Source organism: Polyergus mexicanus, unplaced genomic scaffold, assembly GCF_030449975.1.
Source record: "Polyergus mexicanus isolate NDT 795.1 unplaced genomic scaffold, iyPolMexi1.0 SCAF_6, whole genome shotgun sequence".
Classification (NCBI taxonomy): domain Eukaryota; kingdom Metazoa; phylum Arthropoda; class Insecta; order Hymenoptera; family Formicidae; genus Polyergus; species Polyergus mexicanus.
The window spans coordinates 12152761-12177958 of NW_027223326.1; the positions used below are offsets into that span (position 1 = coordinate 12152761).

The following is a 25198-nucleotide window of genomic DNA, read 5'->3' on the forward strand; positions in this document are numbered from 1 at the left end:
GATCGCCTCGTTTTACGAGAACTGTATCTTTCGAAGAGTTTCTTTTGAAGTGACGTCTCCACCGCTCTCGTGTACGCGCTCCCTTATGTACATATACATAGAGAAATTCAATATCATCCGCGACGTGGGACTTGTATATTTTGTTTTGCTCGGGATGACACCGTCCGAAAAAATATATACAATCTGTACTTTTTAAATTTCATATAAGAATGACTTATCGCGCTGATAAAACGTTATTTTCAGTAACTTTACCAGATTTTCAAAAACCGTGTAAAAAACCGTATGTGTCAAAATTTATATTTTTTGCAGCAAAAATATACTTTTAAATTGTAATAGAGTCTTGTAAAAAATAGACAAGTTTTGAAGGGTACGATTGAAATAAATAGAAAATATAGCAATAGAGACAAATGGATGTAAATCTTTTTTGGATCGATCTCTATTTACGAAGATTAAGATGATATTGAAACTTTGCGAAATAAATTTTATTTTACTTTATTCTTTTATGCGAAGCTTATTAAAATTTTAAAATTAAACAATATAAAAAAACCTATATATTATATATAGAATCCCAAGTCAAAACTCTAAAAACTGAAGTTCATTGTCAGTTGACACATAAATGCAAAGGATTAAAAATGAATATTTTTTTTTAAAAAGAATATTTTTATTATATACATTCTGAATAAAATAAATTTTATTTTATATGAAATATATATTGCCTATATTTTTTTAATAACACTAATCTAGAATTAATTTTATATTGTTTGAACATTCTTTTTACATAGTAAAATCTTGAAGGAATGAAGGAGGAAAGAGGAATTTGAACTTTGCATATAAAACTTTAGATATGCGTGCCGTGCATCTAAATCATAGACTTGTGACCACTTGTAAAAGGAGCGGAGGATTTTTGTATAAATCAGAGCTGATAACAGCAATAAGGGAAGCAGTACACTAACTTCGGTGTATTTTGGGCAATTCCGTCTACATGGTTCAAAACGCAAAATATACAAGATTCAATTTGTAGAATATGCCACCCGCAAGTACAAGCATATCGTAGACCAAAGTCAGTAACTCTTCGATTCATTCTTCTTATGTTTAAACCATAGATTTATATATAATAGATTGAGAGCACTCTACGCCTCAGAAAAAAAATAGAGAATGTAAAAGGTGATCTCTTCTTTTTTTCTCCCCGCTAACTACACAATCATACAAGAAAAGCATCCAATCTTTATTGTTCTCACTTACTAATGTCGTCTTTAATATCCCTCCAAAAAATAAGAGTGCCTAGTCTATTAAATATACATTTATGGACTCTTTCTTTATTTGTATGCTACATCTTTATATTGTATTTTATATACCTATGTGTTGTCAAATCGTTTCTTTTGTATCAGAAATCAAGATCCTCTCGCTTGACCATATCCACAACTAATGCTAGATTATATCTAGATCATATTGAGTTATTCTTAAGCCGATGGTTCGATTTGATACAAATTGGCAATACTGTCTTTGACTGAAACAGACTTTTCCTTAACGAAAAGAAAGACAATCATTTATCTATAAGATTACATATTTTTGTAATAAAGCTTCTCTAATTAAAATCTACTTGAAAATAATCTTTTCATGCCTTCATATTGATATAGAAAATTATATATAATTTATAAGTTTATAATAAAGCTTTTTTAATTAAAATTTATTCGAAAGTATATAATATTTCTACGACAACAGAATCGAATAAAAAATTACACTATTGCACAATGCGATAAAACGCTAATTCGTCTAAAGTATTGTATTATTTTTTCTATATATATATATAGAGAGAGAGAGAGAGAGAGAGAGAATTGCATAATTTCATTGCATCACATAAATTGATATTTTTGTAGAAATTGCCATTGTGTAAGTAAAATATTAAATAACAAATTTCTTTAATGATTTAGCAATGAGTAACTGCAATATCTCGATATATATAGCAAGAATCTAATGTAGCAATAGATAACAAAATCATATTTAAAACATTTGTCTCGCGACAGTACAATTCAAAATTTTATACTCTGAGTTAATGTTAGGTCATTCGGCTATTGACTACCTATGTTTACTAATTAAAAGTTTTTGGACATTCTGTAGGCTATTGCCAAATCAACGCTCGCGGGCATCATCTGTTTTTGTTTAACTTTCGATGAACAACAAGGATGAAATAATACCGTGAGGTCTTTTTATTATTGTATTTTTAAAACTAAACAACCAATAATTGGGTTTTTTCTTTTTTAGAATTCCTAAAGTATCCTACTTTGTACCAGTCGTTGTACCATCACTTTCTTGTTATCCTTTCTAATTATTAAAATTCAAAATACGAAATTTTCGTATATTTTTCGTAGATACCATATTTCGTGTAGATACCATATTTATTAACGTATAGTTAAATTTTCAAATTTTTTTGTTAATTGCGATTTGCGAGACAACTATCTTAATCTCATGTTATGTAATTAACTATATAATTTTGTTATAATTTAACTAAAATCTTAGTTACATTATAATACAATATAATGGGTTTTCGTAACAAAAAAATTAATTGGAAACTATGATTTCGTTATTTATCCCTTTAGATAAAACTTATATCACTTCGAAACTGTTAATATTTCGGTATTTTAGCTAAAAGAAAAATCGTCGATTCGAATTTTCTTGTCGCAAAGAAATCCAGTATGTTCAATGTCTATGTCTAATAGTAGAAAATGTCTTTTCGCGTTCTCTTACTAGATCTACTAGCAATACAAACCACTGCCCTGATTCTCGATAATGTACTTTGTTAAATATTGCGTCGTTTTTTCACTTAATCCCAAGTTTGGTAATTCCTTTTCAAATTGTTCAAGAGTGCCAGCACCAGCTATATAACCATTCAATTTGGCTGCCAAAGGAGAGCTGCGCAAGATTTCTGGTGTGGTGAGACCCATTATCTCGATAAGCCACGGATGACTCTGTAGTCGATACTTTTGATGGTAGCTGAACAAAAAAAAGAAAAAAAGAAAATATTATTTAACTTAATTAGATACATTGATTTTTATTAAACTACTTGCAACTCAATATTAATAATTATTTATAAATATGCCACAAGATTTGCATCTATAATAGATCAACATCTATTTGTAATTATAATAAAAAGTCATATAGCGAAAATATTCAGATATTATCATCATATCATTAAAAAAAAATATTAAAAATTATGAAATAAATAACTGTTTTTCTGATTTGATCAATAAGATGTATCTAAATTTAAATACACTTTGAAGATGCGAATCTAGACAAACAAAATTATTTTCTACTAAATAAGAAAAATAATTATATGAGCATACTCGCGTGCGCGCGCGTGATTACATAGTGGTAACTTACTCTTCCGCTGGATAAAACTTTGAAAACTTTTTAATCTCGGTTACAAAAACTTCGCCACGCTGTCTCTGTTCTTGCTCACGAGATTTTTCAGCCAACAACCGTTGCTCTTCGTCATGGTACAAAATTAATGACATATACTGAAAGAATTAAATCGCATTTAGAATATTAATACGCAAATGATATATGGATTACACAAATTATTGAAATATATTTCTACCGAGAATAATATATTGTAAAATATACAACTATAATATGTGTATCGAGATAAAATACCTGTCTCTTAATCTTTGTTGTTAGACCATACTCGTGATTATTCCAAAACAAGCTCAGCAAGTGTGTATAGGATACTAGTTCTGCATCATATTCAATATCAATGACTTCTGTATGATCTCCCCTACAAGAACAATCGAAATAAATTATTATGCACAATCCTATACATTTTTAACATTAGAATTGCAATCGTGCTGAATAACAGATAATACATGTGGAAAATTACATGTCTCTGTATGCAGGGAACTCCTTGGTGCCACCGGCGTAGCCTACACAGGTCCTGATAACTCCAGGTAGTGCCCCGAAGAGAGAATCTCCCGCCCAGAAGCAACCCATACCGAAGGTGGCACGCTTGCCCTTGATCTCCTCCAGCTGACCCGGCATTCTGCTGAACGGACAAACATTGTTGCGTTCAATGATGGGACACGTGAGGAGAGTGCCGGCCGTGCCGCACTGATACGACATAATAGAGCAATTGTTGGCGAGAACAGCTCGGACCAGATACGGTAACATAACGACGGGTAATATCACGTGACGGGATCGCGACATCCTCGGATATCAAACGAGCTTGGATTCAACAGCCGCCCGCGGACTCTGCACACAATTTCCTCCATATAACACTTCCACGATAGCAGGATAGCACGTGTTAAACCGGTATTGCGGTATATGGTATGTGGCGACTGTGACGTGACGGCATGACGAGGACGCAGACGAGAGGCGAGCGAGAAGCGAGAAGCGAGAAGCGAGAACGAAGGGAAGCGCGCGCTAGGCGCGACTCGCGCCTCGCGCTTCTCGACACGTGTCACGTGTCACGTGTCACGTGTCCCGTTCTCGTCGGATGGAATCGCAATCATCGCATATCGCATCTCGCGATCTCGCGTCCGAGTATCCGCGATGAGTGTCCGAGAGCTAACGAGCTAAGAGTCCGAGCCGTCCGAGTGTTCGAGGCCATCAACGAAACGGCGACCGGCGTTCGGCGTTGCGCGTCACGAAACACGTCCCATGTGCGTGTCATGTGACCGAAGCAGGTTAGAAGGACAGGCCAGCTGATCACAGCTGATTCTCAAGCTGATCGGAGGCTCGATTCGCGCGGATTTCTTATCGTAATCCGACGTAACTCATCGTCAGCTCGAGTATGGTAAATGTGGATCGTGGTCATCGGATTTCGTAATACTCTTGGAATTCTTAATTTAGAGTGTAATTTATTTAATCGCGATAAACGCGACAAAATTTCTTTCGATAACACATCCGCTCTCGTGTTATATAAACGTTTAAAGATGTTTAAAATTGCTATTTAAGACTAATTTTAATAAAATTGGTAAAATAGTTAAGGGAAATGATTTTGATGTTATAACTTAGTGAACAAATTAATGAATATATATAGCATAATTAAAAAAGTTTTAAAATATAAAGATAACATAGCTCACTCTATCTAAATACTATAATAAAAAATTCTGATAAAATTTTTTTGTGTCGTGATACTCGTACACACTTGTTGTATTAAACTTTTATAACATTTTATATAAATATTATAAAAGTTTTATATATACGCTTCCAGTGATGCTTCTGAATCAAGGACAAAATCGACATGCATGTATCACGCGGTCGGAAGTATATATATATATATATATATATAGATGACTTTCAGTTATTTATCAATCAATTACTTAATCTTTCGAATAGCAACAAGCAATTATGTATCTGTTCTCTAGCCAAAAATGATCACGGAGCCTTGTTGATTTATATGATTTCGTTCTTAAATTTAAAATAACTATATTACTAACAAACGCCACCGATGCTTATCGGTTGTAATTTATTAAAATTGTCGATATAAATAATACGCCATTTCCTCCTTCTCTTTTTATATATTTGCACGGCATTCTTACAACATCGTCACATTTAGTCCTATATATACGGTAAAAGTCTAAAATTGATTGCGATACCGCTGACAATTTTTAGATAAAATCTGATAGCACATCCCCTAGTATTCGGTAGCGGTAAGCGGTTTTATAATTGATATTATATTATTTATATATACGTAGTTTTTTTTTATGCGAGATTATAATAATTGCGTTATTTAGTTAATACTTAATCGCACTTTTATCGATATAATATCATACAAGTGGAGGAAATTGAAAATATTATAATTACCTGAAAATTTTCATAAAAATTAATGAAGATATACGACATCTATTGTGAATAAATTAATACGATTTTTCTGCTAACAATAAGAATGTATAATATAATTGCTATCTGGGTATCTCCTAATATCGATAAATTTATCATAAATTCTATGCATCGGGAATAAAGCATCATTTTTCAGCAGTTTAAAACTTTATACATTAATATAAAACAGCTAAAAAAAGTTAATTTGATTGAATTTGACGTTACGATTATGGATTAAAATTTCTTCATTTGCGATTATTTATCACTGCGAATATCTTGATATATCTGCGATATCTAATACAGATATGTGTATGATGGAAAATTATTTATAAATCAAGACATGTCGAAATCACTTGGAAAGACTCGGAATGTTCCTTGCCAACGGTCCTTGTACATTACATACATTACAGGAGAACATGTTATATTACAAATAATATATAACATTAAGTATGTAGTATATCAGGAAAAAGATCAATATAAAATATACAAAATATAAATATAATGGAAATTCGAAAGTATTAATTTTCAACATTTATTATAATTATTCTACGATTATGAGAACGAATTATTGTTGCAGATAAATGAAAAAGATAAGTGTAAATTAATACACAATTTATTATTTAAATATTATACGCGAATATTATCTGATAAATTAAACCGTTGCTCAAACATCTCAACTAAAAAAATCTCATTTATGCTAAAAATTATTTTAATTATATATTTAAATACGATTATTTTATATATAGACATTCTCGCGGAATTTCAAAAAGAATAGATTGAAAAGCTTTGTTCTTTATCTTAAGTATTACCTTAAATTCGATGTATGATGGGAATGTCGGAGAAAAATTTATCAAACTATTGTTGTGCCGAACTTTTTTCCAGCCAAACTTTCTTCAAATTCTTCAAATGCGAGCCCTTCTGAAACGAACTCCGGACTCCTCGCCGGATTTAGAGTATTGAAACTTACTGCGGTATGTTAGGGACAGCACCCAGTTTTTATGCTGTCACAAGTCACGGGCAAACATATCTCTCCCCACCAAATCGTTTCTTCTTCATTCTCCCACTCTATAATATTAGACGAACCGCGTGCGATTCGTTCGCGCGTTGAATAGATATATATATATATTTTTTTTTTACATTTTTCTCTCATTTTACAAGCCATTATACGACGGAATAAAAGAATGACAAAAACAAAGTTTTTAAGTAACACATCAAACACTTGTTAACTTGGGAATAAATAAATAGTTTGTTTTACCATGTGACTCCAGGAAGAGGAGCGAGGAGGGTATTGAGTGTTATACATATTTTTCTGACGTTGGCAAGTGTTTTGATGTGTTATTTAAGAATTTTATTTTTATCATTCCTTTAGTCCGTCATAGAATTCCTTTATTTCGTCTTGGTTTGTAAAATAAGAGAAAAATATAGTAAAGAGAAAAGTAAGAAAAAGATCTATTAACGATAAAACGCGCGAATGAATCGCACGGTCGTCTAATTTACGAAGTGAGATAGAATAAAGAAGAAACGATTTACTATTTTATGTTTTATTCTATCACGGATTCTATTGTAAATTCTATGTGATGTAAAATTCTGTTATATGTATACACACATTTAAAAAAATTTTATTTTAATTTTAGAAAACTAACAAAAAAAAATAACAAAATCTCTATATATAAAAAAATCCTTTCTAAACAATTTTTTTTTTTTGAGTTTTTTTTTTTATTATATATATATATGGCGTGTTATAATTTTACATTATACAAAATTTGCAATAGAATTCGCGACGGAATAAAACATAGAATAATATATAAAATAAAATTCCAGATTAGATGAGCTTTAACTTTAATGTAAACTCTTAAACGTATTTAAATATTTGATTGGAATTGGTTCCATATTTATTTTTGAACTAGCTAACTTTTCATTAGCTATCTTTTTCACTGATATCAATTATATTCCCATCGACGTATAATATGGACTGCGCTCAGGTATAGGAAATTATAACCGGCCGAAAGAAAGAAGAAAGAAAGAGAGAAAGCGATTGGTAAAGGTCAAGCCAGATCAGTGTCTCTTTCTATTCAATAGCTTTAGATTTAGAAAGAGCAATTGTCCTCTATTTCGTTCCCTCTTTGTCTTATTTTACATTTTGTCTTATTCGGACACTTTTCGAAAGGCTTTTATGTAGAGATCGCTTAGAGTCCATGCTATACATCGACGATTCCCTGCCTCAAATTCTTGGTACAATAACTCTGTGATGGATAATGATATTTGAATTTTACTGTGAAGCTTTTGGAGATATTCAATACATTTAACAACCAATCCGTTATGTTATATTTTACATTGTTGATAACTTTTTTCTAAATATTTTTATTCACTTTTTCAAACACTGAAGAAAGTCCAGATTGCATCTTATTTATATTATGTTATTCACGTTCTGTAAATTGTATTTTGTTTGTTTATTAATTTAACTCTAATTTTAATTTATTAAAATTAAATATCGCGCGTTTTTGTTTCTTTCATTCGTGATTTTTTTTATTATACGGACATTCGTTGCTCCTTGAGCCCTCCTATCGATTGTTTAGCTATTTTTTAATAAGCTGCTCAAGTTATTTTTAAACATTCTATATTTTGTCTATTTCTGAACATTTTCGCAAATGTATATGTGCTAAAAATGAAATATTTTGAAATTTTTGACATGTCATACTTTGAGATTTCAGGTTTGAGCATTTTAACTTTATTCCGACTAGTCGCAATCGAAAAATTGTACGAATATATTATGTTATAAAAATATCGTTAGATTTTCTATTACATCAGCATTATTTCTTGAGATATAATTTAGCAGTTTAGTATGTCATATAAATATCTGTGCAGAAAATTGAATAAGAATACATTTAGTGCACACCAATCTACATTAATGTATTCAACCAAATTTACTATCAATTGCATTTCTCATGGCTCTTATTTAAATTTACATATTTATGAACACGAAATACTCGCATTGTCGCGGAGTCGGTCCTTCCTTTAAAACCCTTTCCATTGCTCGCCGTTTGAAAGGGAAACAAGAAAAGGGTCCGAGATTATGTACATATATGTACATTAAAGTACAATATATAATATATAAATGTATAAAGTTCCATTTTATTGATCACTTGAAAACATATCTTTATGTTGCATATTTAGGTATTTTTAATCATATTATTTCACTTATTTTCGTATTCATGTTTTTGTTATAACTACATGATAAAAATAATTACTAGATATGTAATATTAATTTTTATAAGATATTAAATATAATTTCTCTTTTTGTACAATTGTTTTAATAATTTATATTTTTGAAAATTAATACAAGTTAAGATAATTGTAAACTGTACAATTAATGCTTTTATAATATATGCATTTATTAAAAATATCATCTTATTTGTGTCTATTTCTTATGTTACCTTTCTTTTTTGCGAGGGAGCTCCGATATATTTTATTAAATATTTAGAAATAATTAAAATGTGTCTAGACTAATTACTTTATTATATTCTCAACAAGTATGGATCCAAATTATTATTCACCAGAATACATAATTTTTCTTTTTTTATAAATTAAACTATTAAGAGCCATTAATTTAGCACACAAATTTTATTGAAAATAATTGTTTATGAGATTTAAATCATTTCCAACGAAATTTATCTAATGCATATATGTATATATACGTATATCAATAATTCATTTTACAACTATTAATTCAAAAAATTTTCTAATTTTTGTGAGTAAAAGCAGAAGAAATTTCACGAGATTTTGAATGGTTCGACATTTCGAAAATTTTGTTGTTACAATTTGAAAGAAATTTTTAGATACTCACGCGTTTCGACGAGAATAATTCGTCTGATGTAACATGATATTATAAATTTGTCACGTTTCAGCTGGAGGAATATGATTACCAGACGCCATTGACCTCGTAACTGTTGGACGCTATTGATCGAGGACACTATAGACTCTTTTAAAAACAATTTCATGTTTATCTTTCGTGTATTATAAAATGTTATTCATAAAATAAATAATATACAAACAATAAAATAAAATGAAAATATTAAATAAAAGAAAGAATAATAAAATGATAAATTGATAGTTTATTTTTAGATAATCTAGTTAATATTTTATAGATATTAATTGCCATTTTTGAAATCAAATTAAATATTAAATTTAATATATTAGATAATATTATATTTAATAGCACGCTCTTGTTTATTGACAATTGATGGCTCTAATGAAGCTCAATAGGACGCGATTGTTGCATCAGAAGAGACAAATGATACACATGCTTGATTAAATCAGTTCTCAATTGGGAGTTGACTGATGTAATCTTCCTTCTCTGGCTGCTAAGCCATCGCACAAGCTCGTATCACCATGACTGTCTCATCATCCGGCAATTATCAGTCACTATTCAGTTCCTGACCTATTATGCACCGCGGTCTTACACAAACGGGATTCGCATTCTCATGCTGATAACAAGTCGGATTGAATTGTGAAATCCAAAAGTGAATTCACAATTGAAGAGGAAAGAAATCGCTTCTGTGACAATATCATATAATTGTATATACATAATATTGCAAATTATATTTTAAAGTAAGTATATACAAGTACATGTGTTATAATATTGTTATACATGGAACAGAAAATTCAGAATGAGAAAAATTTATATGTGTGTAGAAAAATATTAAATAACGAAACGCGTATCTATAAATTATTCACAAGCATCTCAAGTCGGTAATGTATTAGAAAAAAATTAATTAATATTTATAAATAGGAAATAATTTGTATATCGAAAGCTTGTATATGAAATTTGATATACATGTGCGTGTTTGAGGATTATAGAAATAATATTAGAATATAAGATAACATGTATATACAGTAATTTTATTTTTATATGTATATATAACTTTACTATATATATATATATTACAATACCATAACAGATGATAGATGTCACATAAATTCGTTTCAAATACAGCCATTGAAATCAATCTTCGTCGTAGACATTCATATTCAAACCAAGTATAAATAATATCTTTACCACATTGAAATAATCATGGCAGTATTAAAATTTTACGATTAACGCAATTGCAAGATTTAAGATAAATCGCGAGATACGATCGCAGCCGAGAATCACGCAAAATTTGGCAACATTTATTGCATCGCGGAGGAATGTACGAGTGTTTATTTGTACTATTTACTCGCATCAAAAAGTTTCTTTAAAATTTCAATATTGTTTGACACAAAGTATACAAAAAAATATACCCGTTTGCAAAAATGGATTATTTCGTTTTACACATAATCCTATACGCACATACGCGAGTATTTTGAAATTTCTATCTAAAATCACTATTGTACTCCATTTTGATTGCTGAATCTGACGTTACACACACAAACTTTTTACGTAAAATTTACATATTGATATACAATATGGAATTTAAACTTAAACGCCTTAAGCATCGTCAAAGGGGCAAAACAGGTGCAAGTTGTAAATCATAAATGTGATGTACGTGACTTGCTATACGTATACATAGAACGAAGAAATTAAAAACGGTTAAAAACGGTGAAGTCTATAGTTGTAATATAGATAAATACCACATATTAAAATTTACAAATAATCTTTAAAACGATATAAAAAATGGTTTTCACTTAATCCTCTTATAACTAGAGTCTCGTAGAAAACATTGGAAATTTGTTTGATAATCTTATATCTGTTTATGGAAATATATTAGAAAAAAAATCGCATCTAAGCAATACCTCCACAAATGTAATACACATTTCTTACTCTCTAAACTGTATAATCTATACATTTCTTTTAATATAGCAATAAATAAAAGTAAAAGTCTGTACAATACTTAAATGTTTTAGGCGTTGAAGAGTTGTAAATAATTTAAAAAAAAAATGCAATATCTCTATGAATGTGTAAGTACACGTTCTTTAATTTTATAAGGTATTCTCGTATGTTGACATGAAGCTTATTTAAACGCTACAATTCACGATTTTGTGATAATTGCAGGAAAAAGCTATTTTGTTACGAGATTTAAGTACATGCCGCTTGCGCATTATCAGAAGAGCGCGATAATTGTCTCGAATTTAAAGCTGTCAACATGCTGCAGATATTATTTGTAATATATACATACATATATCTCACATGTACAAATATATCGCGCCATGTATATAAAATTAAAAAAAAAAAAAAAAAAAAAAAAAAAAAATCACGCATCGAAATTGGATTGAATGTATGTACAATTTGCAAAATTGTAGAAATTTAAGAACACAGCACGCACATTGAGTCTTCTCTGAAAAAAATACTAGAAGATAATCGCAGGAACACATTTTCATTTTTTTTTTCTTTTTTATGAGAAGTGCAAACATTCAGTCTGTTAATGTTCTCGCGCAATAATGTAAGGAAGACGAGGAAAAACGAAATTGGGAGAGATTTACGTAGATAAGTGCGTTACATGACGGTGCAGCAGTTCTTCTCCGTATGATTGTCGCCGACGATCTCACTGGTATTGCCAGTGAAGCGTTGCGTAAAGTCGTCAGCGCTGAGGTCGGAATTGGAGATGGATGAGACCGGCATCGGGATACCATTTCCATTAGCGTCCAACGAGCCGCCGGATATGTGCCGATTCTGCGCCCGTTGCTTCTTCAGATCTGATAAGGATTTGACGAAAACAACGGACACATGTATGTTGATCTTGCCGTTGGTATCGCTGTCTGTAGCGTAAATCGGCGACTGCTGCTGACTGCCGACCGGCGGGTCAAGCCCTGTCACTGCTGTCAGGCAAACACGTAAAAATCCAATGTGCTACTCCCCCTCCCGCGTCAAGTATGCTGACTTTTTCGATTGACGCAATCGCCACTCTTTCGTCCCTCCACCTTTACCCCACTTTCTATCCCTATGCACCGATTTAAAAAAAAAAAAAAACGGAGGATGTCAACTATGAATCTCATGCGCCAAGCCTCTGACATGCTCTTTTTAGCAACAAGCATTTCGAAAACATTGCATCAAGTAGGATCACCATATGCACATCTCGGTGTACGAACACAGTATATTATTAAACAATATTTATAATAAATGATTATAAGTGGTTGCGTTTTACGCAAGCAAAACTAATAAATATGAAAGAGAGAAATAGAGAGACGATATGTATATGGCAAACACAGCTGTTACGTTATAAAGAGCAGGAAACTGTAAACGATTATGATATATCTGTATGTCTTTTTACATTTTTACTACAATGAAATTTCTCCAATGATTTAACAGCTACTACAAACGATTAATCTAATTATACTTGCGCATTATTATTGTTATAATGAACATGATCTATCATTGGAATCTCTTATCGAATGAAAAAAACGACGTGATTTTAGAATATTTCATCTAGAGCAGAATCATTATCTAGGAAACGTAAATATAAAGATGTGCTGATAATTTGTCCGCCAATGGCTTGTCATCTCACTATATATCTGATATGTTCTTTTTATTTTTGAATTGACTATCTCAATAAAAGGAAAGAAAGTAATATGATTCTATGCCATTTTTTTCAATATAGTAAATAATACAATATAATGGATATGAAGCATTTATTGATTGGCGGATAATTTGCTGTCGACTTTCAATACGTCGAAAATGTAGAATCTGATAACGAATATACATAAAAATTTGTAAAAAACTGCGATCAATACTTTAAGTCATGCCTTAGACCCAAAATTCGCTCATTATACGTAATACTATATATATAAAGAGTATAGAGAGAATAATATATCTTTTAAAATTCTACTTATTGTGCGTCCTACTAATATGGTATATATAGTCCTCTAAATCGATTAGGCTCCAGTTCATGTAAGAAAGTATAGAAACAATTCGACATATCTACAGTAAATATCGTTCGTTTGATTATTATTCTATATTGCGCTTGTTAGTGACCGCTAAGCTTTGCTAACGCGCGGTCGGTCGACAAAGATATACTAAGAAAGCAAATATCATGTAAGTCTTATCAAAGAGATTGGATGTAGATAAAACGAGATGTGTATGTATGTATGTATGTGTATTTTAATTTTCTTTTTCTAGAGCGTTTATGCGTAGCACACGTAGATGTTTTACGTACACTATGAGCAGATAATGTTTGGTGTATCATGTGATGCATATGATATAAAAAAGATAACATAATTAAATGCATTGTAGAGATCGTGAAATGTAATAATTTTAAAGAAATAGGAAAGTGACATAGAAAACTAACCTCGCAATTATTCAGGAGCACGCAATAGTGAAAAAAAAGAAAAAGCTGGTAAATAATCGAACAGCTAACACAGTGAGTTTAACAGAGTACATTTTTGGCGATTTTGCAATTAACAGATTAATATACAATCTATATACTTGGGACTATTTAATCTTTCAAAACCATTTAATTTTCTTCTCTCTCTCTCTCTCTCTATTGATTAGTAAAATTTTATTTCTTAATATATCTAAAGTCGCGTTTCTCTGTTGAATTTACTCTATCTGTTCTTCAAGTACGATCTTTAAAAATTTCATAATTATTATTATTCTCGGCATAATAATAATTCTCTCTTATTTTTAGTGAGTATGTGACAAATATACACATATATATCATATATATATATACAATTTTTTCCAATTTTATATTCACAAATACTTTCCTGTGTTTCTTTTGTACTTTATGGGGTAAATGAGCATGATATGTGTGTATACATACATACATACATACATACATACATACATATATATATATATATATATATATATATATATATATATATATATATATACACATATGTGCAATTTTTAAATTATGACATGATTGAAATATATATTTTCCAAAAATCTGTCCGCATAAAAAGCTACCATTTATTACAATATTCTACTTAACCACAACCATTGCAAGTAAGAATACATTTGGAATGTACCTGAATCTTTATCAACATCTTCATGAAGAAAGGACTCATTGTCTTTCCCTTCGGGACCTTTTCGCACTGCTGACGTCAATGTGTTAGAATCAGTCTCGTCGTCTCCTATTTCCTGTGTACTATTCTCCAATGGCGGAATACTAGGTGCAGGAGCACCAACGTATGTCTGAAGTATTTGTTTGACATTATTATTTATGTATACACTTAAAATTCAATATTCAGCATTAATTTTTTATACATGTGTATATATATATATATATTTCAAAGAAAAAGTAAAAAATGTTTCAGATATTTTTAGTCCTCGAAATTTTGCCATACCTGTTGTGCTTGTAACCTAAAACGCGCTTCTTCTTGGGCATCTTTTTTAGTAGTAAGAACTTTGTCTCGTATGGATGTTCGACGCACGCTCTGTGTCCGCGTATTTATGCTCTGCGATCTGCGTACTCTCCGTCCCTGTGCTTCACGAAGTCGTTTACTCTCCTGTTCCGTTTTCAATTCTACTATTCTCTCCCTAATTTCCGGATCTTCGCATATATCTGCGTCATATTATTAAGATGTGAAAAGAAATTGAACAAGATGCATATAATATAAATCAAAACGAGTCGATAATTTTTACCTGCAGGAGTTTCATCGTGCTTATTCTTTGCATTTAGGTCTGCTCCATTCTGCACCAATAATTCAAGTACTTCCAACTGCAACATAACATCATATATAATATATTAGATTAATATTTAGATTTTCTTTTTTTTTCTTTTTTTTTTTTTAAGAATATTGAGCTTACATGTCCCCAACATGCAGCTGCATGAACCGGCTGCCACTTGTCATTGTCCTCTACATCTGTCGATACATGTTGATCAAGAAGAAATTCTACAACTCGTAAGTAGCCATTTGCCGCTGCAATGTGAAGCTGTAAAAATAAAAATTGTAATACAGTTATTATTGTAGCAATTGTAAATAATTTATTAATCAATCTTTTCCTTAGATTAAAGACACGAAACACGTACAGGTGTGGCACCTTGATGATCTTTATATTCAAGATCACCTCCTAAAGAAGCAATTTTTTGCAAATCCCGTAACATTTGAACCTCGGTTGAGGCTCTTGTCTCATCTATTAATTCTTGAGTAACTCCTCGCCTCGCCATCTCTCCTATGTTACAAGAACATAATTTATATGAATATACCATACTTTATTATTTCTACTATATATGTTTGATGAAAATGAAAATGACAACTTCCAAATATGAAGGAAATGTTACAGCGTCTAAAATCTTATCACCTTCGATGCAATCCAATGTTTTTTCATCTTCGCAAATATCATATGGCATATTGCCATCAGCGTTAACAGCTAATAAATTTGCACCTCTGGCAATAAGATATTTGACTAAGTGTAAGTGACCACATGTAGCAGCAGCATGTAACGGTGTCCATTTCTCACTATCTTCTGCATTTACATTAGCACCAAATTCAATAAGTAACTTCATCATTTCTTCATTATCATCTATGCAACATTGATGCAGCGCCGTTAAACCATCTTCGTTTGTCGAGTCTGGATTTACACCTTTCTTCAAAAGTCGTCTTACTGAAAAGAAACAAATATTTCCAACATAATGATAATGTTTATATTTCTCATACGACATATACATATAAAATCTCTTGCCTTCGTCGATATCATTTCTTGCAGCGGCTTCTAGTAACATAACACTATCGTTAAAATATATGTGTCGCTTGTTACTCGTATGCCTAGTTTGATGCCGTAACCATTCCTTTTCACGTTGTCTCCATACTTTCAATTGCTGTAGTCTACGATGACGTGCCAAATGTAACCGTTCTTGCGTCGTCAGTCTTTCAACATGTACCATTTCTGCCACTAGCTCTGAGTGTTCCATTGTTATGTGTTTGTAATTTGTGCAGATATATTTACCTGTTTACAACAGACAAAGAGGAAAACCATTAAATATAAGCATACATATTTATACATACATACATACATATGCATACATAATACAACTGTATCAAAAAAATAATAAATCTACTCCAGAAAAAACATGCATATAAATTTTTAAACCATGTTCAAATTTATTAGAAGAAGAGTCTTTCCTATTTATCTTTGTTTTTACTAATCACACATTAAAAAACATTTAATTATAATAATTAGAAAGTTCTGTAATAAACAAAACAACATAAACAGATTTTACCTTTTTAACTATAAAGTCAAAATCTCATTCTCAGATAATTTAAATTTTTTGACAAATACTGGACATTATTCTGGTATCAGAATTTTCACTTATTTCAATAATGCATACGCAACATGATTGATTTTCCTGAGTTATCTGGCAGGAATGATAGGACATTTTACTCTAGTGCTCTGCTTAAAACTTATCTTACTTAGGTACTTAGGTAAGTAAACATAAAATGTTTGCACAAATGTTTAGACACGCTGACAAAAAGCTTTGTAGAAATAATAACAGTAATTTGACTTTTTTTTTTTTTTTTAAAGATTGTTGGATTTCTATGCATGGAATCCTTTTTATTAAAAAATAAGATAATTTATCCCGAAAATTTTAACGAAATCTCTTTAAATAAAATAACAATAAAATAACAATATCCGATAAAAAAGAAAAATAAATAAGAAATGAAGGAACGATTACATTTCTGTAAGAATGAGATTTTTAATAAATAATATACCAATTAGATAGATTATATATACGCTGTATATAATGTGCATATGTAACAAATTCTATCCTTAATCTCTCAATACAGGTAATACGTTGCGTCATTGGATATATAAGAGTGTACACATTTAAACATTCTAACTGTACATTGGCAACATAAGTTTTATATCCCTCGGAGATAATTTGTCTATATAACTTGCCTATTACTCTTACAAAATGTATATTACACATACTTACTCTTCCCCAAAAAAGATTCGTGAGAAGAATGAATAATATTGGATAAAATTCAGTATTTGTATTACAATATAAAAGAAATTATATGTATATATATATATATATAATTGATTTTATACAAGATAATTGATTTTAAAATAGGAGAGCATATCATTTTTAATATTTTACTACGCGCAATTTTCGATAATCAACATAAAATGCAGAAACACATGGAAAATACTTGCTGATCATTTATGAAATTGGCATTTGTTTGCACATTATTATGTCAATCATTACGATAAAGTAATCGGCAAAATAATATCACGGTCTCACAGGAATTCATCGCACTCTTTCCTCGTTGGTATAGCAAACGATTCAACGTGGGCACAGGCACACAGTGAAAAACAAGCGAGAGCGCGGATGGATTTTACTTCCTGTCAATTATATCGCTCGACTAGGATACCGAAGCCGAAGCTGAAGCTGAAGCCGAAGCCGAAGCGAAGCCGAAGCGAAGCCGAAGCCGAAGCCGAAGCCGAAGCCGAAGCCGAAGCCATCGCGCGATCAAGGCCAGGATGAGCGGTGCGTGGTGCGTATCGCGCAGGATCCATCTAGGAGGAAAGCAGGATAATCGCGGGGAGGAGAAACGCCGAGATCGACGATCGAATGCAATCGAGCTTTCCGCTGTGGAAAATCAACGAGGTGAATAGCATTTTTTTTTCCTTCTTCTTTACTTACGTATGCGAGCGCGCGGTTCGACATGCGGCGCCGATGGATGGTCCGCTTTCCTTCCTCCCCCGTTCTCTCCGCGCTTTGCAATCGCGTCGGCGGAATGTAAAGAGCGACGGTGATAAGATGATCCGGACTTCATTCACGTCGCGCTTTGCGCCTTCATCGCATGATTTACGCCATAATCCACAGATTACGGTCCAATTTTGACGGGTATTCGCCGCGATCGACCATACCACCGCCGCTGCTGAGAATACACTCGCGCGCGCGCGCGCGCGTTTCCCGTACCTGGCAACGCGTGCAGCCGCGACGGAAACGTCTACCTGTCGTCCGCCATTTTTAAACTACCTTGTGAGAGAAATCGCACCTGCGCACGCCTCGCCCCGCCTCGCCTCGCCTCGTCCCGCCTCGCCTCGCCTCGTCCCCTCCGCCTTGTCTCGTATCTCGTTCCGTCTCTCGCCTCACCATTTACCGCGCCTGATCGGATACCGGCGGCAAGCGGCAAGCTGGTTTCAGCTGGTTCGCATCGCGAACGAACCAACTCGTTGGATACGCGCTCACTCGCCAAAATCGAAGCCGGAGCATTTAGATTTAGATTTAACGCGATCGCCGATTTCGCGCGCCAGCGACCAGCGACCACGCGATTAGCAGCGGCGCTTTCACCACTTCTCGCCCGCGACCGCGACCCGCGACGATAACGACGATTATGATTTACGGTCGCGAGAACGAGACGCCGTTACGTAATCGTTCCGCATTATGCGCCAGCCAGTCGATAAGGCTGCGTTCGGAAACATCACCCGTGTGCGCACGAGCGTCGTTCTATCTTTGTTATTTATTAAAAGTTGAACAAAGATAGAACGACAGTCGTGCGTACACGGATGATGTTTCCGAACGCAGCCTAAGCGAGATATCGTTCCCTGTCGTTATTCACGCGACGTTGGAATTCTCGATCTAGATGGAGCTTATTAAAAAAAAGAGAGAGAGAGAGAGAGAGAGAGATAGCGAATGGGACCTACGCTTGGGTGAACTTTGAAACGCGGCTTGGAGTTGCAACTGTTGTTTTCTCTCTCTCTCTCTCTCTCTCTCTCTCTCTCTCTCTCTCTCTCTCTCTCTTTACTTGCTATATTTCAGATCGCCTCGGTATGATTAATATGCACATTTCAAATTTTTAGATCGCGTTCTACTTTTCATATATGTACTTCCGCGTTCGTATAACACGTATTTCTTTTATTATGTACGAAAAATTTGATAAAAAAAATTATCGTTATTACATATACGTGACATATATGTATATATGTATCATGAGAATAGAGTGTATCATTGACGCATGCAATTGTGTTCACACGCATCTGTATCCTTTGCTCTTCTTCCTTTTCGTAATTAAACTTTTGTCAAATATGTAGTAAATTCAGTTTAAATAATATGCTTTAATCTTTTTAAATATTTTGTATACCAATAATACAAATAAATAATTAAATAAATAATAATTATAATTTGCAAGAAATCATAAACATTGTTAATTCCCCTTGAGATTAATAATGCTTATTAAATTTTCAATATATTATACGTATAAAATATGTTCGCGTATATTCTATTTTTGTATATCCTTTATCGAAACTGAAATAATATTAATTCGCTCTGGTGATTATTCGAAAATGCAAATTGCAAATGCGCGTTCCGCTATCGGCAGGGCGCATGCTCGTTCGCCGTCATTCATCGGATCACGCTCGATAATATCGTCCTTTTGTCATTCAAGCTATTTAATCCTCGTTTCAAACAGACAAAAGTGCGAATCTTATCGTTTCACGTGCGTCTCTTCCTCCCTGGTACCGCGAAGAGGTACAACAACTTTGGATGCCGCTCGTCGAGTCGACGAGCTCTGATGGCTCTGGATTCAACAGGATTTAGAGAGAGACAGAATCCAGACCTTGCCGTTATCTACCGATATGGAAGGATATCGCGGTAGTGGGGCATATCTTGCGGTCGTCGCTGGCGTTTTCGCTACCGGTGGCAGCCTCCTGGGTAAGCTCGCCGGCGCTAACGACGCATCGTCATTGGTGAGTTGGCGGCAGATTCGAATCGTCAATAAAACAACAGCGCGCGATACATGTACGAGGAATCGAAAGATATTTGGAAATAATGACGAAGAAAATATATATTATTGGCAGACCTTTCTTCTCTTTCCTTTTTTTTCTTTTTTTTTCTTTTTTTTCTTTTTTTTCAAAGCTATTAATTCGTATATTCGATAATATAAATAAAATGAACGATCGAAAATTGGTGGGATTAACAATAGATTTTATCCGCTTAAAGATTCGAGATTATATAAACTATGACGAAATATAATTATAGAGTAGTGTAATGGTAATGTTTACATATATTTATTTTCTCTCTCGCAAAAAGGCGCAGTTACTACTAAAAGGAGCACTTCTGGTCTTTATGATCGTGTGCAACACCGTGGGATGCACGTTTTTTGTCAAAGCGCTTCATGGCAGCGGATCTTCTTTGCCGGTGACGGTCGCCAGCGCAGCTACAAACTATATTTGTTCAGTGAGTTATTAATCTTACAAAAATAATGCTTATTTTTATCGAATAACAAATTAATAAATATAATATTAAGTGTGCAATATCTTAATCTAAATCCTAAGTTTAATAAACGAATTTTTGATGGATTCAAAATCTTTCTTTAACAAAGATTTCGAAATATTAATAATTGTTTCTCCAAGTTACAAACGACGAAAAAAAAACAAAAAAAAACAATTTAACAAAAAACTAAAAACTATGAGAATAAATATATGTATAATACAGTAATAATACAAATATATTTCTCAATTGACTTCGAAAAGGGATTATGCTTTAATAGAATTTTAATTTGTGGTTTATAAAGATATAATATACGTAAATTGAAAAATGACTTGCCTGTAGATTGCGCTAGAGAAAAACAATCGATTTTGAATTGATAAATTTATCATTAATTCAAGATAGGAGAGACATTTGTCTTCGTGCTTATAAAAAGTCTTGACAAAATATAGCGAATGAAATGGCAGACGAGAATAAATTTTGATAAAAAATATTTATCAGACCGCGCAATTGTTCGTCTCTATATGGCCAACAATATAATCAGATTAATATATTTCCGAGAGTCCAGCTCTCGGCGATATGAGTGAAAGTTGTTTCGCCAACTAGACGCAATTCCGCGAGCGTGCACAATGCGGTCATAGCAATTATATATGTGCGCAGCTACGTGGCGATTGAAGTAGACAAGTAGAGCTATACATATACGATGTGATACGTGCCATTAAAACGCAATCTAGATTGTGGTGCACTTTATGCGTACACGCCGGAATTATTACACGATCGATAGAAATATTATGTTCGCCATTTCTTTCACACTGAAGAATATAAATATATCCCGCTTTTTTCTCTCACACTTTTTATAAAAATTATATTCATTTCATTTAGATATGTGTGTATTCTCGTTAATCTTCAAAAATTTTACAATTTTAATATTGTTATTTTATTTTTATTGAGTAGAAATTAAAAAAAAAATCAGACATATATATCTTTGACGATTTTACAAATTGTAATATTCCTGTAATTTTCTACGGAAATTGATTTAATCCACACTCTGTGTGGATAGCGTAACCTTGTATTGATCGTGTCGGCGAGGTTAAACATTTACGAGATTAAAAGTTTGGACTTGCGAGGATATAAGAGCGTTATCGACTTTACGAATCTTCGAAAAATAAAGATGCAGTTATATATGTATATTTGTCACATGGTTTCTTCTGTATATCAGCTATATCGAACACGTGGCTCGTCAACCTCGTTAAATTTTTTTTTTTTTTTTTTTTTTTTTTTTTTTTTTGAGATATTTAAATGCAAAAATAAGAAAAGATTTTAATTTTGTAAAAAGGATAATTATTTATACATATTAGATAAAAATTACAATATTTCATAACTTCTCTCTAGACATATCTCAGAGGTAAGAATACTCATTTGATTCGGAATTTATATTAGCTGACTCTGAAAAATGCGATATTACCTTGTACAATGTACAATATAAGTTCAAGATTATTGGCGAGTAATAAGATTTATAATTTTTTGTAAATGATTAAAAGATTTATTATTTAGAAATAATATAATAGCCAAAATAAGTTTAATTTTTCGCAATCTAAATTTTTCTATTTTACTTGGACGGGTCAATTGGATTGTTTTAACGTATTCGTACGGTTGAAATTATTCAGAGCTCAAATCTTATAAATATAATATAAATAATTTTTATATTTTCTATAATATTTTGTTATTTTATTCAATTTTCCAGATTATCTGCAAGAATGTAAAACTTAATGCCTTTTTTTTTTTGTTGAAGGCTTTTGTAGGCTTCATCGTGTTTGACGAATCTACATCGTTGCTCTGGTATTGCGGAACTTCCTTGATACTTCTCGGCTTGATTTTGACATGTTACGTTCCCGCTGAAAAGAATATTTTCATCATCGAGAAGAAATTAAAGAATCAATAATCAGCAGCAGGCGCTTTTATATTACAATAAAAGCGGTGATGTTACAACAATACGATTTACTTTTACTTTTCTATTGATTTTGCAGATATCTATTATATGCTCTTATCGGAAATTTACTAAATATATCGTTGAAGAATAAACTGTAACGATGAATTCCTATGTATAAGATTAAATCATTAGCGGAGATTAATTGGATCCTATTTAAATGATTTATTATAACGATATAATGTACAATATGTGTACACGCACAATTAATATATAATTATTATACATATACTTTAGGGCTTTAAGCTTTTACAATAATTTGGTAATAAATTTATTATAAATAAAATTTTTTCTATACTTTTTTATATTTCTTCTATTTGTGGTGATTTTTCTCTACGTAAATTGCTGATAATTTTCGAGCAATCTATGTCGGTATAATTGCCCGAATAATAAATGACGTACAATATATGCATATACACACATGTCCGATACTGTATTATTAAATTGAATAGCGTAATGGATGTCGCACATATAAAATTTATACACGATAGGAGAATAAAAATATTTCACCTGTCCAAATAGAAGAGAAATATTCTTTACATTTTCTTTCTGTTTTAAAATTAATTTGTTTAAGAATATACATGTATGTGTGTGTGTGTGTGTGTGTGTTTTTTTACATATATTTTTGATGACTATTTTAATATTTTTAGATATAAAATAAGAAAAAAAAAATAGAAAAGAGTTGGTAGATAATTTATTTTTTAAGTTTGCTAATGTAATTAATTAAACTTTATATCAAAATTTTGTTCTTTTATTTAAGTAAACTGAGCAAATTTCACATTGTGTAAACTGTGGTAGAGTGGATCTCTGGATATCTGCGTCCCTCGAATTGCGCTTGTTTTAGTACGGCAGAGTGGATTCTCTGTTTCTATAGCAGCGTCGGATGAGAGAGATGACAATGAGATGATATGAGTTTCTCCCTGACTTAAAATACATATAATACGATACTATTCTCTCTCGTTCAGTCATTAAGGTAGGAAATGCTTCACATTGACGCATTAATGAGACGAAATTAGCACAGCGTGCGAATTATACGTCGTTATTGTTATTACACCTCGTGGTAACAATCTCTGTCACACGTACGTCAGTATAATACGTAACAAAGACGAATGTATTTATGCCCCGGATGTAAATATACCACGGGAATAAACGCGTGCGGCGTTTGATAATGAATCGATCGATCTTCTCTGTGGACATTAATTTGTCCATAGGGCTTATTGAAATAATTATCCGAATGAGATATGGCATGAATTTCTCGCTCAAAATTATATTTTTTTAAGAGCTTTCATGTCACGTACGATGCTATTTTATCGAAATTTCAAAGTTTTATTACAGTTACATACAAAAAGTAAATTAATAATAATACAGTATTTACATGGTAATTATAATAAAATATGTTTTTTGCTTCTCCGATTCGAAGCTTTAATATCTCTATCATATGGTAGATTATATTATTTTTCAGTACCCTATCTTCTCCTACATGTATCAACATTAGAGAAAGAGAGATAGTATTGTTGTAACGAGTAGCAATTTTATAAAAATATAAGGGTACTTGATAAGATCAACGATACGAAAAATAAATATAAAAATTCTGAATCCTAGAACAATAATCGAAAGAATTAGCAGCTGTACAAAATCCGCTAATAAATACTCAGCTAAAAGTAGAACACACAAATCTTTATGTTTGCAATAACTTAACGTTTTAATTTTATCCATGTTATCAATATTAATTAGTATTAAACAGTCATAATTATTACTTATTAATTTATTTAAAATTTAATATACATACATCAATATCGAACTGCACATGAAAATGTATCTAACAGAAAAAGAATAAGCCCCGAATCAAATTATTAAAAAAAATTTGTATTATGTAATCGTTGAATAATGTGAACGCGAATCAGAATGAATTCGCGTTGCACGATTGTAATCGCGATCGATCCATACGAGCGATACGAGCGATCGAAGGATTTTAATTTTCTATATGAAGTGTGTACGACATGGTTTCTCACGAAAGAAGAAAATTCTTTTTCTTTAATCTTTTGCCACGCATACGCGACGCATCTGTGCGTCAGCGCGTAGAAAGAAGCGCGGGAGGAGGATGTATGGTATATGTAGAAAGGAGCGCGCATCTCGGCAACATGCTTCAGCGAGCTACGAGCGGCGCCCATTCAAGATCATGTTGTTGACACGCGCGCGCGCGCATGCACACGTGCGCGCGTATACATACATACATACATACATATATACATACATATATATA

General features: G+C 32.1%; 3 protein-coding genes and 1 long non-coding RNA gene across 15 annotated transcripts; 2 read left to right on the plus strand and 2 right to left on the minus strand.

Moving 5' to 3' along the window:
• Nucleotides 1–693: 693 nt before the first annotated feature.
• Msra (methionine sulphoxide reductase A) lies at nucleotides 694–6789 on the minus strand. Of its 3 annotated transcripts, none has more exons than XM_070297517.1 (5): nucleotides 6624–6789; nucleotides 3875–4033; nucleotides 3652–3772; nucleotides 3379–3515; nucleotides 694–2991 (listed from the first exon to the last, which is right to left on the minus strand). In XM_070297517.1, exons 2-5 carry the CDS (start codon nucleotides 4030–4032, stop codon nucleotides 2754–2756), a joined length of 654 nt encoding a protein of 217 aa, XP_070153618.1. In that variant the 5' UTR covers nucleotide 4033; nucleotides 6624–6789; the 3' UTR covers nucleotides 694–2753. The 3 variants fall into 3 exon arrangements, with proteins under 3 accessions (XP_070153618.1, XP_070153617.1, XP_070153616.1); XM_070297516.1 differs by having other exon boundaries at nucleotides 3875–4036; XM_070297515.1 differs by lacking the exon at nucleotides 6624–6789 and having other exon boundaries at nucleotides 3875–4470.
• Nucleotides 6790–10247: 3458 nt separating this feature from the next.
• On the plus strand, nucleotides 10248–12030 carry LOC138934266 (uncharacterized). Its single transcript, XR_011447106.1, has 3 exons — nucleotides 10248–10422; nucleotides 11698–11751; nucleotides 11846–12030. It is a non-coding gene; the product is annotated as an uncharacterized lncRNA (long non-coding RNA).
• Nucleotides 10737–18798, minus strand: Mypt-75d (Myosin phosphatase targeting subunit 75D). 9 transcript variants are annotated; one of them, XM_070297822.1, is made up of 9 exons: nucleotides 18739–18798; nucleotides 16418–16681; nucleotides 16037–16339; nucleotides 15765–15907; nucleotides 15542–15667; nucleotides 15377–15452; nucleotides 15079–15296; nucleotides 14761–14926; nucleotides 10737–12609 (listed from the first exon to the last, which is right to left on the minus strand). In XM_070297822.1, exons 2-9 carry the CDS (start codon nucleotides 16644–16646, stop codon nucleotides 12287–12289), a joined length of 1584 nt encoding a protein of 527 aa, XP_070153923.1. In that variant the 5' UTR covers nucleotides 16647–16681; nucleotides 18739–18798; the 3' UTR covers nucleotides 10737–12286. The 9 variants fall into 9 exon arrangements, with proteins under 9 accessions (XP_070153923.1, XP_070153924.1, XP_070153918.1 ...); XM_070297823.1 differs by having other exon boundaries at nucleotides 18720–18740; XM_070297817.1 differs by lacking the exon at nucleotides 18739–18798 and adding an exon at nucleotides 18381–18713 and having other exon boundaries at nucleotides 10737–12606.
• On the plus strand, nucleotides 18177–24259 carry LOC138934265 (transmembrane protein 42). 2 transcript variants are annotated; one of them, XM_070297836.1, is made up of 4 exons: nucleotides 18177–18344; nucleotides 20152–20428; nucleotides 20772–20918; nucleotides 22741–24259. In XM_070297836.1, the coding sequence occupies exons 2-4, from the start codon at nucleotides 20318–20320 to the stop codon at nucleotides 22888–22890; spliced, it is 408 nt and encodes a 135-aa protein (XP_070153937.1). In that variant the 5' UTR covers nucleotides 18177–18344; nucleotides 20152–20317; the 3' UTR covers nucleotides 22891–24259. The 2 variants fall into 2 exon arrangements, with proteins under 2 accessions (XP_070153937.1, XP_070153936.1); XM_070297835.1 differs by having other exon boundaries at nucleotides 20209–20428.
• The last annotated feature ends 939 nt before the right edge of the window (nucleotides 24260–25198 follow it).